This window comes from Saccopteryx leptura, chromosome 4, assembly GCF_036850995.1.
Source record: "Saccopteryx leptura isolate mSacLep1 chromosome 4, mSacLep1_pri_phased_curated, whole genome shotgun sequence".
NCBI classification, from domain to species: Eukaryota; Metazoa; Chordata; class Mammalia; order Chiroptera; family Emballonuridae; genus Saccopteryx; species Saccopteryx leptura.
The window spans coordinates 14,671,320-14,684,832 of record NC_089506.1 but is presented as its reverse complement, the minus strand read 5'-3'; the positions used below and the strand labels follow the sequence as shown (position 1 = coordinate 14,684,832).

At 45.7% G+C, this 13,513-nt stretch overlaps 1 protein-coding gene across 6 annotated transcripts in view; it reads left to right on the top strand.

Moving 5' to 3' along the window:
- The window catches only part of FAT1 (FAT atypical cadherin 1), a 129,666-nt gene that overhangs the window by 95,777 nt on the left and 20,376 nt on the right, over positions 1–13,513 (top strand). For all 6 annotated transcript variants that reach the window (XM_066380211.1, XM_066380212.1, XM_066380210.1 and 3 more), the window contains exons 10-16: positions 220–4,287; positions 4,817–5,013; positions 7,913–8,066; positions 8,858–9,091; positions 10,344–10,733; positions 12,318–12,532; positions 12,807–12,944. In XM_066380211.1, coding sequence (XP_066236308.1) covers positions 220–4,287; positions 4,817–5,013; positions 7,913–8,066; positions 8,858–9,091; positions 10,344–10,733; positions 12,318–12,532; positions 12,807–12,944 — 5,396 coding nt within the window. The remainder of the gene's footprint in view (positions 1–219; positions 4,288–4,816; positions 5,014–7,912; positions 8,067–8,857; positions 9,092–10,343; positions 10,734–12,317; positions 12,533–12,806; positions 12,945–13,513) is intronic.

Below are 13,513 nucleotides of genomic sequence, written 5' to 3'. Positions count from 1 at the left end.
TCTGAAAAACCTGCTTCATTTTAGGTGGATGAAGATGAAACAAGTGGGAAAATGAAAAAGTTCCATTCTAATGTTGAGATTATCAACATCTGAATCCCTGCATTTCTACTTAATTTCAAAATATGATTTTTAAAGATACCTTCATTTGTTTCTGTATTAGCAAATACCACTTCTAGTTGTAGTTTTCTCTAACATGAGTTTGTTTCTTTTTCCTCCCAGGAAATATTGGAAATTCTTTTACAATTGATCCCATCTTGGGCTCTATCAAAACTGCCAAAGAATTAGATCGAAGTAACCAAGTGGAATATGACCTAATGGTAAAAGCTACAGATAGAGGCAGTCCGCCGATGAGTGAGATAACTTCTGTGCATATCTTTGTCACAATTGCTGACAATGCCTCGCCCAAGTTCACATCGAAAGAATATTCTGTTGAAATTAGTGAAACTATCAGCATAGGGAGTTACGTCGGAATGGTCACAGCCCATAGTCAATCATCGGTGGTGTATGAGATAAAAGATGGAAATATAGGTGATGCTTTTAATATTAATCCACACTCTGGAAGTCTCATCACTCAGAAAGCCCTGGATTTTGAAACTCTGCCCATTTATACATTGACAATACAAGGGACCAATATGGCCGGCTTAGCTGCTAACACAACGGTTCTGGTGCATCTGCAGGATGAAAATGACAACTCGCCTGTTTTCACGCAGGCAGAATACACGGGACTGGTCAGCGAGTCGGCTTCCATTAACAGCGTGGTCCTGACGGACAGGAACGTCCCGCTGGTGATTCGGGCAGCTGATGCCGATCAAGAGTCAAACGCTTTGCTTGTTTACCGCATTGTCGAACCATCTATACACAAATATTTTGCTATTGACTCCAGCACCGGCGCTATTCATACAGTACTAAGTTTGGACTATGAGGAAACCAGGACTTTTCACTTCACTGTGCAAGTACATGACATGGGAACACCACGTCTATTTGCTGAATACGCAGCGAATGTGACTATCCACGTGATTGACATTAACGACTGCCCTCCCGTGTTCTCCAAGTCACTGTATGAAGCATCTCTTTTGCTGCCAACGTACAAAGGAGTCAAAGTCATCACAGTCAACGCTACCGATGCTGACTCGAGCGCCTTCTCGCAGTTAATGTACTCCATCACCGAAGGCAACATCGGGGAGAAGTTTTCTATGGACCACAAGACGGGCTCTATCACGGTACAGAACACAACCCAGTTGAGAAGCCGCTATGAGTTCAGCGTTCGAGCTTCTGACGGCAGATTTGCCAGCTTTTCCTCTGTGAAAATCAACGTGAAAGAAAGCAAAGAAAGTCCACTCAAGTTCACCCAAGATTTCTACTCCGCAGTCGTGAAAGAGAATTCCACGGAAGCCAGAATGTTAGCTGTCATCACTGCGATTGGGAATCCAATCAACGAGCCTCTGTTTTATCGCATCCTCAACCCAGACCGCAGGTTTAAAATCAGCCGCACTTCAGGAGTCCTGTCGACCACCGGCATACCCTTCGATCGGGAGCAGCAGGAGGCATTTGACGTGGTCGTGGAAGTGACCCAAGAGCATAAGCCTGCCGAAGTGGCCCACGTCATTGTGAAGGTCACCATTGAAGACCAAAATGATAATGCCCCTGTGTTTGTCAACCTTCCTTACTATGCCGTTGTCAAGGTGGATACGGAGGTGGGCCATATTATTCGCTATGTTACTGCTGTGGACAGGGACAGTGGCAAAAATGGGGAAGTGCATTACTACCTTAAGGAACATCACGAGCACTTTCAAATCGGACCCTCAGGCGAAATTTCACTGAAAAAGCAGTTTGAACCCAACACCTTAAATAAACAGTATCTTATCACCGTGGTTGCAAAAGATGGAGGAAGCCCAGCTTTCTCGGCTGAAGTCCTAGTTCCGATCACCGTGATGAATAAAGCCATGCCTGTGTTCGAAAAGCCCTTCTACAGCGCGGAGATCCCCGAGAACATCCAGGTGCACAGCCCCGTGGTCCACGTCCAAGCCAACAGCCCGGAAGGGTTGAAGGTGTTCTACAGCATCACCGATGGTGACCCTTTCAGCCAGTTCACGATCAACTTCAACACTGGAGTCATCCACGTCATAGCGCCCCTGGATTTTGAGTCCCACCCAGCATATAAACTGAGCGTACGAGCCACTGACTCCTTGACGGGTGCCCACGCGGAGGTGTTTGTTGACATAATAGTGGAAGACATCAACGATAACCCTCCTGTGTTTGCCCAGCAGTCTTACGCCGCGACGCTGTCTGAGGCGGTCGTAATCGGGACGTCCGTCGTCCGGGTTCGAGCGACGGATTCAGATTCGGAACCCAACAGAGGCATCTCTTATCACATGTTTGGGAATCACAGCAAGAGCCACGACCATTTCCACATCGAGAGCAGCACCGGGCTCATCTCGCTCGTCAGAACCTTGGATTACGAGCAGCTCCATCAGCATAAGATTTTTGTGAGGGCTGTGGACGGAGGCATGCCCCCGCTGAGCAGCGAGGTGATCGTCACAGTGGATGTCACGGACCTCAACGATAACCCGCCCCTGTTTGACCAACAGATTTACGAGGCCAAAATTAGTGAGCAGGCCACCCATGGGCACTTTGTGACCTGTGTAAAAGCCTGGGACGCAGACAGCTCGGACGTCGACAAGTTGGAATATTCCATCCTGTCTGGCAATGACCATAAGAACTTTGTCATTGACAGTGAAACGGGGATCATCACGCTCTCCAACCTCCGCCGGCACACCTTGAAGCCCTTCTACAGCCTCAACGTTTCCGTCTCGGATGGCGTTTTCCGGAGTTCCGCTCAGGTTCACGTAACGGTGATCGGGGGCAATCTGCACAGTCCTGTTTTCCTTCAGAACGAGTATGAAGTGGAGCTCGCTGAGAACGCCCCCTTACACACCCTCGTGATCGAGGTCAAAGCGACTGATGGAGATTCCGGTGTTTACGGCCACGTAACATACCATATTGTGAATGACTTTGCCAAAGACAGATTTTACACAAACGAGAGAGGACAGATATTTACCTTGGAAAAACTGGATCGAGAAGTCCCAGCGGAGAAGGTAATCGCAGTCCGCTTAATGGCTAAGGATGCTGGAGGGAAAGTGGCTTTCTGCACCATTAACGTCATCCTCACCGATGACAATGACAATGCGCCGCAGTTCCGAGCAGCCAAGTATGAAGTCAACATCGGAGCCAATGCTCCCAAAGGGACATCCGTCGTGAAGGTTCTCGCCAGTGATGCTGACGAGGGATCCAATGCCGACATCACCTACACCATTGAAGCAAATTCTGAAAGCGTCCAAGAGAATCTGGAAATTAACAAGCTCTCTGGTGTAATTGCCACAAAGGAAAGCTTGATTGGCTTAGAAAATGAGTTCTTCACTTTCTTCGTGAGGGCTGTGGATAATGGGTCTCCACCGAAAGAGTCTGTTGTCCCCGTCTATGTTAAAATACTCCCACCAGAAAGGCAGCTTCCCAGATTCTCAGAACCCTTTTACACCTACACCGTCTCAGAGGACATGCCTATTGGAGCAGAGATCGATCTCATCCGAGCAGAACATAGCGGCCCCGTCCTCTACAGCCTCGTCAAAGGGAACACTCCGGAAAGTAACAGGGACGAGTTCTTTGTGATCGACAGGCAGAGCGGGAGACTGAAACTGGAGAAGGCTCTGGATCACGAGACCACGAAGTGGTACCAGTTTTCCATCCTTGCCAGGTGCGCTCACGATGACTATGAGGTGGTGGCTTCTGTGGACGTTAGCATCCAAGTGAAAGATGCAAATGATAATAGCCCCGTCTTAGAGTCTAACCCGTATGAGGCATTTATTGTTGAAAACCAGCCGGCGGGAAGTAGGGTCATCCAGGTCAGGGCATCGGATCTCGACTCAGGAACCAACGGCCAAGTGATGTACAGCCTAGACCAGTCACAGAGTGTGGAAGTCATCGAATCTTTTGCCATTAACATGGAAACAGGCTGGATTACAACCCTCAAGGAGCTTGACCATGAGAAGAGAGACAGTTACCAGATTAAAGTGGTCGCATCTGATCACGGAGAAAAGGTGCAGCTGTCCTCCACGGCCGTTGTGGATGTCACTGTCACCGACGTCAATGACAGTCCCCCACGGTTCACAGCGGAGATTTACAAAGGGACTGTGAGCGAAGATGACCCACCCGGTGGTGTAATTGCCATTCTGAGTACCACGGATGCCGATTCTGAAGAAATTAACAAACAAGTTACATATTACATAACAGGTAAAAAAAAAAAAATCTAAACTAAATGGTGTAATTTAAAATTAAATACATCAGAAGTGTAAATTCCAAGATAGGTATTTTACGGGAGTTGGAAGGTAAGCGGTTTGATTTTAGTTAAACATATCTAAAATAAGTGAAAATAACACCTCTTAAGCTACACTTCAAGTTCCTTGCCTGAGTGAAGGTAACGGTTTCATCAGGCTGTTTTTATTTTTATGACTCATTCCATTTGAACTTTATGCTTAGTGTATAATAAATATATAGTAATTAAATAGAAAAACTGGAGTTTCAGTGGAAGCTAAAGTATTGTTTAGTAGTCTTCATATTTTATTTGGCTTCAATGCTGTGCTTAAATACAAATTTTAACGGGAAAGTCGGTATACCATGTGCATATGTAATGATTTTTAAAACTTAATTCTTTTAAGCCATAACATTATATATCTATTGTATAATTCAGTTCTATTATTTCTTTCTTTCTATTATTTCTTTCAACAAGTTTGACTGTCATCTTCCTTCATTGATTTCCCAGGAGGGGATCCTTTGGGGCAGTTTGCTGTTGAGAATGTACAGAATGAATGGAAGGTGTACGTGAAGAAGCCCCTGGACAGGGAGCAGACGGACAATTACCTTCTGACGATCACAGCCACTGACGGGACCTTCTCATCCAAAGCCATAGTGGAAGTGAAAGTTCTCGATGCAAATGACAACAGTCCGGTTTGTGAAAAGGTAGGCTGCTCTCTCTCTAAGTTTCTAGATTATGACTTCAGATTTCGTCTTAAACCTCCGGGTGGGTCTGTCAGGTGATGCCGTGGCGTCGCTGCGATGTGTCTCGTACCGTCACCTCTGACCGCGTAAGCGGAGGTGAGGGGGAGACGGATCAGCGCCGGAGCGGTTTCAGGGAGTGCTAAGTGGCTTAAAAATTGTTCCAAATGTTGTCAATTACAGACAGGATTATAGTTGTGTTTAACTCTCACAGTGCCCTGTGAAGTGTTTAGGAAGAGATTGCCTTCATTTAGGGATGAGGTAATTCTGGAGGAAATATCGGGCCAGCAGTTGTTTTTACAGAGCTCAGTTCCGCTTGTCCGGTTTTGGGGGCATTCGGTCTTAACCCAGTGGAGAAACTAGGAGGTTTGTAGTGCAGTTCCTGCGACTGAGCAGCTGCCGTTTCATATGCGATCAAATATCTCAAAGCAGAGCTGTCCCCATCGAGGGCACCAGGTGGGGACTGAGCAGGAGCGACCCCTGCAGCGTCCCTGAGCAGGCTGGGAGCTCTGCTCGCACCTGGTCTCGCCTGGAGAGCGAGGAACGCTCACCTGTGGGAGGTGGTGATTGGATGACCGAGTAGACACGGAACGGCCGTGGGGGCTGAGGGTTAACTGGGTCACAGAGGCTGCAGACGTCCTTCCGGGGCATCGGGCCTCAATCCTAGAGCAGGGAAGGACTCTGAACCCTTTTCCATTTAAAAGGTGGAGAGGACACGGGCAGGCGTTCCTTAAGGAAGATGAGTTTGGTAGTATCGTGTCCATTTGGGTGAGGAACAGTGACAGCAAGGGCACCACAGAGAGTAAGCAGAGAGGGCAGAAAGAGGAAAGGACAGGGACACTGGGATGGCACCTGGTCCTACCTAGAGGTGACAGCATGGCAGGTGTGTCACATCAAGGTCGACACTAATGGGTGAAGGGGGCACAGATCAAAGATAAGCCCGGAGGGGAGTTGGTTTTAGGGAAAGCACGTAGGGGGCTCCATTCTCGATCTCTTCAGTGTAATGTAACGAGACGTTGGGCTGAATATTATTTATTTTTGTATTTTTCCAAAGTTAGAAGTGGGGAGGCAGTCAGGCTCCTGCATGCACCCGACCGGGATCCACCCGGCATGCCCACCAGGGGGCGATGCTCTGCCCATCTGGGGCTCTGATCTGCTGCAGCTGGAGCCATTCTAGCACCTGAGGCGGAGTCCATGGAATTGTCCTCAGTGCCTGCGGCCAGCTTTGCTCCAATGGAGCCTTGGCTGCGGGAGGGGAAGAGAGAGACAGAGAGAAAGGAGAGGGGGAAGAGTGGAGAAGCAGATGGACACTTCTCCTGTGTACCCTGGCCGGGAATCGAACCAGGGGACTTCCACATGTCTGGCCAACACTCTACCGCTGAGCCAACCAGCCAGGGCCTTGAGCTGAATATTTTTTAGTGACTTAGAGATGGCAAGGTTGAGGATGGATATTAGGGGGGGATACATATAAATTTGACAGTTCCTTCAGGTAACTGAGCATTTAATTCATTTGAGAGGATAATAAGAAAAGGGGGAAAAGCAGATAGGTATTTCCCAAGGGAGGAAGGAAGAGGAGGAAGCAGAGATGAAGGAAGAGAATGCAGCAGTCCTGTCTGGGGGGGTTTCTGAGAGGGGAGGGGAGGGGGCGTGGCTAGGAGGCGGGGGCGTGGCTAGGAGGCAGGTGCGAGCAGGATGTGACTGAGATTGGAACAGACCCTGTGAATCGAGGAGCTCAGAGACAGTGGTCTCAGTGGTGGTGTGGATGAATGGATGCCTGATTGCTCAGGATTAAACAGGGAGATCCAAGGAGAAAATAGATTTGGAAAGTTGAGAGTGAAAGGAGGGAAGAGGAATGTGGCCGGAGGAGGGAAGGCTGGGTGGAGGGGTGGGAGGTTTTGAAGAGGAACAGCAGGGTCAGAGGAGGCTGCGGCTGCCCGGAGCACGGGGTGCTGCGGAGGGAGCAGAGCTGTGCTCAGGAGAAAGGACAGGACCCCTGGGGGGGGGGGGCGTGGAGCTCCCAGCACCGAGGAGCTCATCCCAGCCATGCGTGCCATGTTGAGGATAGTATGTTCTCTACACAGTTAAATCTTACAGAAGCTAAATGTGTGTTTTGTCATTTTTTGACATTCGTTTCTGGGGCGAGTAATAAAATTAGGACACTAGCTCATTTGAAATCATCAGTATTGTAAAATACTCTGTTTCTTGAGTAATAAAATATAGTTCTTTGCCTAAAATTGAGTTTGAATTAAGAAAATAAATTCAACAAAATCTTATCTGTCTCATGTTTTGGTTTATGAGATGGGTTTCTGAATAGTTGGAACGGGAAATAACCCTTCATTTGAGAGTTCGGTTGGATATGAATTGAGAGGCTAGAGCAGATAATAGAAGAGACCCGGCCTGAGTGTCAGGCTCCTGCCTGAGCGTCACGCCCCTCCCGCCCTCAGGTGGCCCCGGGCTGGAACCTTTGTTCTCTCCCAGGACACGAAAATGGCTTCTTTCTCAGCTGCATGGATTTGGTTGTGTGTGAAGAACAATTGCAAACAATCAATTTCTGTATCGGAAATGAGTAGATATGAAGTGACAAGCATCTGTTCTCTCCAATCTTTAGGTAATTACGGAGCACTATATAAATTTTCTCATAAGAATTTAAACTAACTGTGAATCAAGTCAAAGACACAAAGCACATAGTCAGAGCTCTGTAGGTGAAATGCCAGTTCAGACTCTTTCAGCATCGTGGCGTTGTTTTAACTCGAATTATTTCCCCACGTTTTCTGTGGCCAAAGTTAAGCGATTCATGTTCTGTTCCTCCCTTGGCAGCCGTGTTGACTCTCAGTGTTAATGGCGTTGTTTCAAATCTTTGTAGACCTTGTATTCAGACACAATTCCAGAAGATGCCTTCCCTGGGAAACTGATCCTGCAAGTCTCTGCTACGGATGCAGATATCCGTTCCAACGCTGAAATTACTTACACATTGTTTGGTCCAGGTGTAGAAAAATTCAAACTAAATCCAGACACAGGTAATGATGGAATTTGGGGCCACATTAATCATGTTCCAAAAAAATAATATACGTGGGTAGTATTAGATTACTCACAGATTTTAAAATTACATTTTGTTTTTGAAAAATGTACTCGAATGCTGCAAAATTAACATCTTTTAGAACCCTAAAGAGTAATTTAATGTGTAAAATTTGGGGTGAGATTAAAAAATCAACAGCAAGGACTTAAAATTGTTTTTATCACCTTAAAAAAAACTTAGAAATTAAAGTATATTTCAGACTTTTACTTTATCTATTTTACATATAGCTTGCTTTCATGAATTTATGATCACAAATTTGTAATTTAGTGTATTTGTTAAAATAACTCATGGTATGTTATACATCTTTAAATTGTTAATATTGTTTTTCTCTTACAATTTTTTTTAATTGGGGTCAAGTAATAGTTTACTATTCAGCTCTCTCCCACCAAAGAACTATTTATGAAGATATGCATCTAATATTTTGAGTCATTTTTAAACATTTTAAAATTTGGCCAATTAAGTAGCTATTTTGCTTTTGTGCTACTATGTATAACGCAGGAGACACTAGCCTCGAGAGCTTTCTGACTTAAAAAGCCAGCACTTGGCTGGGTTCAGAAACCAGAAACCCACTCTGCTCGTGCAGACTCTGTCGTTGATAAATCCGTTCCCCCAAGGAAAGTTGTAACTCGGATTTTATCATTGTAAGGGAAACGGGGAAGACGTAAGATTTGGTATTGGAGCACACATCTTAAATTTCAAGTGAGCCTGTTATGTTTGGTTTTGTTTTTTTAGGTGAACTGAAAACATCAGCCCCCCTTGATCGCGAGGAACAAGCCTTTTATAATCTTCTCATCAGAGCCACAGATGGAGGGGGAAGGTTCTGTCAAGCTAACGTCGTGCTCACGTTGGAAGACGTGAATGATAATGCCCCCGAGTTCTCCGCCGACCCTTACACCATCACCGTGTTCGAGAACACGGAGCCTGGCACGCTGCTGACCAGGGTGCAGGCCACAGATGCGGATACAGGTACTGGACGGGCTTCCCCTTCACACCGTGCGCCCAGATTCTAGGAACCCCTGTTGTACAACACACTCTAGCTCCACACTGTTCAGTTCATTGTACCTCATGCCATGTCGAATAACTCGTCATCACTGTGTCATTTCATTCTTTACTGTTAAAAACGGAATGAAATAGCCCTGGCCGGTTGGCTCAGCGGTAGAGCGTCGGCCTAGCGTGCGGAGGACCCGGGTTCGATTCCCGGCCAGGGCACACAGGAGAAGCGCCCATTTGCTTCTCCACCCCTCAGCCGCGCCTTCCTCTCTGTCTCTCTCTTCCCCTCCCGCAGCCAAGGCTCCATTGGAGCAAAGATGGCCCGGGCGCTGGGGATGGCTCCTTGGCCTCTGCCTCAGGCGCTAGAGTGGCTCTGGTCGCAACATGGCGACGCCCAGGATAGGCAGAGCATCGCCCCCTGGTGGGCAGAGCGTCGCCCCTGGTGGGCGTGCCGGGTGGATCCCGGTCGGGCGCATGCGGGAGTCTGACTATCTCTCCCTGTTTCCAGCTTCAGGAAAAAACAAACAAACAAACAAAAAAACGGAATGAAATATTTAGGATAATGAATTCACTTCCTAGGACTATTTGATGTCTCAAAATTGTACCTTCTGAACTGAGCTATTGTAAGATATATGTGGTGTCCCTAAAATTCTGGTTTGTGACCATAGTAACTGATCTTCATATCCTATCGAGTTGGTGAAGTGTTATTTAAGTTAAACCATTAGTGACATAAAGATATTTTAGCTATCATAGGAACATAACAGCAGCCACTGCTATATTGCTATTGTTTTTACAAAACCTTGCAAGTTTTTGTGGAGAAATAAAAGCCTAGGATAGCTATAGCCTTTTGATAGCAGAGAAGAAAAATAACTTCTTCAGTCATACTAATACTGAAGAATGAAAAGAACAGCAGAAATGTTACTTTTCAAGTAAAGCGTTGTCACTGAAGGTAAATGACAAACAGACTTTAGTGGATCTGCATATTATTGCACACGTTTGTGTTCAACATAGTTTTAAAAAGCCAGATAACTATAAAATTATATTTACTTTAATTCAGTAAATTATTAGTCTAAAAATTTACTGTTTTTAGGATTATAGTCATAAAATGTTTAAATAATGTATTTTCACATTTTTCATTTTTAATATGTGCGCTGCATGTTCTACAGAAATGCAATGTTCTTAAGTTCCTTGAAATAAGACTTTCTGCCATGATGTCGTCTCTTGACAGGATTGAATCGGAAGATATCCTACTCGCTGATGAACTCTGCCGACGGGCAGTTCTCCATTAACGAATTCTCGGGGATCATTCAGTTAGAAAAGCCTTTGGATAGAGAACTGCAGGCCGTATACACCCTTACCTTGAAAGCTGTAGACCAGGGTTTGCCAAGGAGGTTGACAGCGACTGGCACGGTGGTCGTGTCAGTTTTGGATATAAATGACAACCCACCTGTGTTCGAATACCGTGAATACAGTGCCTCCGTGTCTGAGGACATTCTCCTTGGAACGGAAGTCCTCCAAGTGTATGCAGCAAGTCGGGACATCGAAGCGAATGCAGAAATCACCTACTCAGTCATCAGTGGGAATGAGCATGGGAAATTCAGCATCGATTCTAAAACAGGTAACTCGCCATGTAAATGAGAGGACGCCCTGTATTCCGCCAGAAAACATGGATTGCCCAGCACTTGACCTGATAGAGAGTGACTGATGATGAAGTGTTAGTGAATATGCTAAAATGATAAAACTCAAGTTTTCTTTGTATTTTTATTTTAAATGGACTTTAAAGTGGTTTCAAAGATTTTAAACTGTAGTTCTACATAATAAAATACATTTCTGATATATTTGTTACAACTGTAAGCAAATTAAATAGAAAATTAAAATATCACACTCTAGTAGTCAGGTAAAGAGATAAGATATAATGAATTAGTGAAGATAAGACAAGGAGAGAGTAGAGGACCTTGCATAATGGCTACTTTTCACCCTCCCCCCTCCGAAGGAAAGTCATGAGAAGTAGCTTCCCAAGAAAAAAACGGCATTTTCCACCTCTTTGATCTTAGTTTCTGTGGGAGCCTCTGATAATTCAGAAAGTTGACTTTTTTATTTGAAGTACTTTGAATCACACTGACTGGGTGACTGCCAACAAGGTCAAAAGTCAGAAGAGCTTAAGACTCTTGCCACATAAATACTTCCGTGGTCTTAACTGGTGGTGGTCTAAATAGCTGTAAGTCTTAGAACATTGTAAAAAGTTGCTCCTTTCAAACTACATTTCATTGAATGTCACTATTTCAGTGTGTGAGGATGCTTTTCTAAATTGTATTTTTAACATATATCAATAAGGTGAAAAGGAAAGATTTTAAAGAATTAAATAAAAAAGGGATTTTTTAAATGATGGATGTAAATAGTTCTAGAGATTTTTGTTTTTCTAGAGATTTTTTTTTAAAAAAAGGATGCATATTTCTATAAAACTATGAGGAAGAAAAGGAAACTAAAGCAAAGGAGGAGGCGTTTTGTGTTTTTAATTCCATTAAAATTTATGATTTAGAAGATATAAAAAAAGTCATTTTTATAGCAGGGGTGTTGATGATATTGATTGGGAAAGCAACTCAAACGCCATAAAGAATTTCAATAATGTAAGAGAAATAAGTGTCTAGGGATGGGCACGTTCATCATTTTTAATTGTTGAGTTAGGAAATTAGAAAACGCACATAAATGGCAAGTAAATTTTTGAAGTGAAAGTGGAACAATTATTAGAAGTGTCTGTGGCCCTGGCCGGTTGGCTCAGTGGTAGAGCGTCGGCCTGGTGTGCAGGAACCCAGGGTTTGATTCCCGGCCAGGGCACACAGGAGAAGCGCCCATCTGCTTCTCCACCCCTGCCCCTCTCCTTCCTCTCTGTCTCTTCCCCTCCTGCAGCCAAGGCTCCATTGGAGCAAAGATGGCCCAGGCGCTGGGGATGGCTCTGTGGCCTCTGCCCCAGGCGCTAGAATGGCTCTGGTTGCAACAGAGCGATACCCCGGATAGGCAGAGCATCGTTCCCTGGTGGGCATGCCGGGTGGATCCCGGTCGGGCGCATGCGAGAGTCTGTCTGACTGCCTCCCCGTTTCCAACTTCAGAAAAATACACACACAAAAAAGTGTCTGTCTGAGTCAAAGTAGGAGAAAGCAGTGGCATTTACAAGAGCTGGGTGTAATTTCGATGTTCCACACAGGGGCCATATTTGTCATTGAGACTCTGGATTACGAAAGCTCCCATGAGTACTACCTGACTGTGGAAGCCACGGATGGAGGCACCCCTTCCTTAAGTGACGTGGCCACGGTGAACATCAACGTGACGGACATCAATGACAACACCCCGGTGTTCAGCCAGGACACCTACACGGCCGTGATCAGCGAGGATGCTCTGCTTGAGCAGTCCGTCGTCACGGTGTGTACCCCTCCCCTGCGGCTCTCTCCTCCCCGTCCCTGCAGGAGGAGCTGTTGTTATTGTTGTTCTGTTTGTTTGTTTTAGCCAGACGGGTCTGGTGTTTTCTATGGTGGCCTTCTTTGAAGATAACGGAAATTTTTTTTTTCTTTGGCCAGTTACCGACTCTGTTACAAGTCATTGCCTTTATACCAACACTGTTGCTATCAGACATTTGCTTCAAGACTTCTGTCCCATCTTTAGCTGTCTCCTGAGCAAGAGTTGTCCTGTTTCCTAGGTGGTGGCTGACGATGCTGACGGACCCCTACACAGTCACATCCACTATTCAATCATCGATGGCAACCAGGGAGGTCCCTTCACGATCGACCCTGCCAGGGGAGAAGTGAAAGTGACCAAACTTCTCGACCGGGAAACGGTAAGTCAGAAAACTGGGCTTCGATAGTTGACACATGACCAACGCAGTGACTTAGAGATGCTTGTATTCACACCTGCCAGCTTGATGGGAGGTACCAACAGGCTAGACCTGCCTTGTTCTTCGGGACTGAGAAGCCAGCTGTAAATACCTGAAAGGCAATAACAGAATGAAAATTCAGTAAGAATGTAAGAGATAGGGCTTCATCCTTACGTGAAGGTTGGGGGATAAAAGTTTATAGTTGGGAAGAAATGACTGCTGGCACCGGTGTTTTGAGGCAAGTCCGGAGCCAGACGCTGGGTGTTAAATAAGAACAGACGTCTGGAAAACTCTAGGTGCTGAGAGAAGGGAATTTCTGACGAGGAGTTGCACGCACCGGGGCTTGGAGGTCGGAAGCCGTGGGATAGTTTTGGGGATTTTATTCATTTGTGTTGGAATGGAGCGATCGCACAAAGAAGTGAGGAAGATGAGATAGGAGGGTGTTTTAAGAACAGATTTGGGGCCATGTACAAGACCAGGATCAGAAGTTAGGACTTGATGCTGCAGGCATGAGGGAGTTACTGAAGATTCAT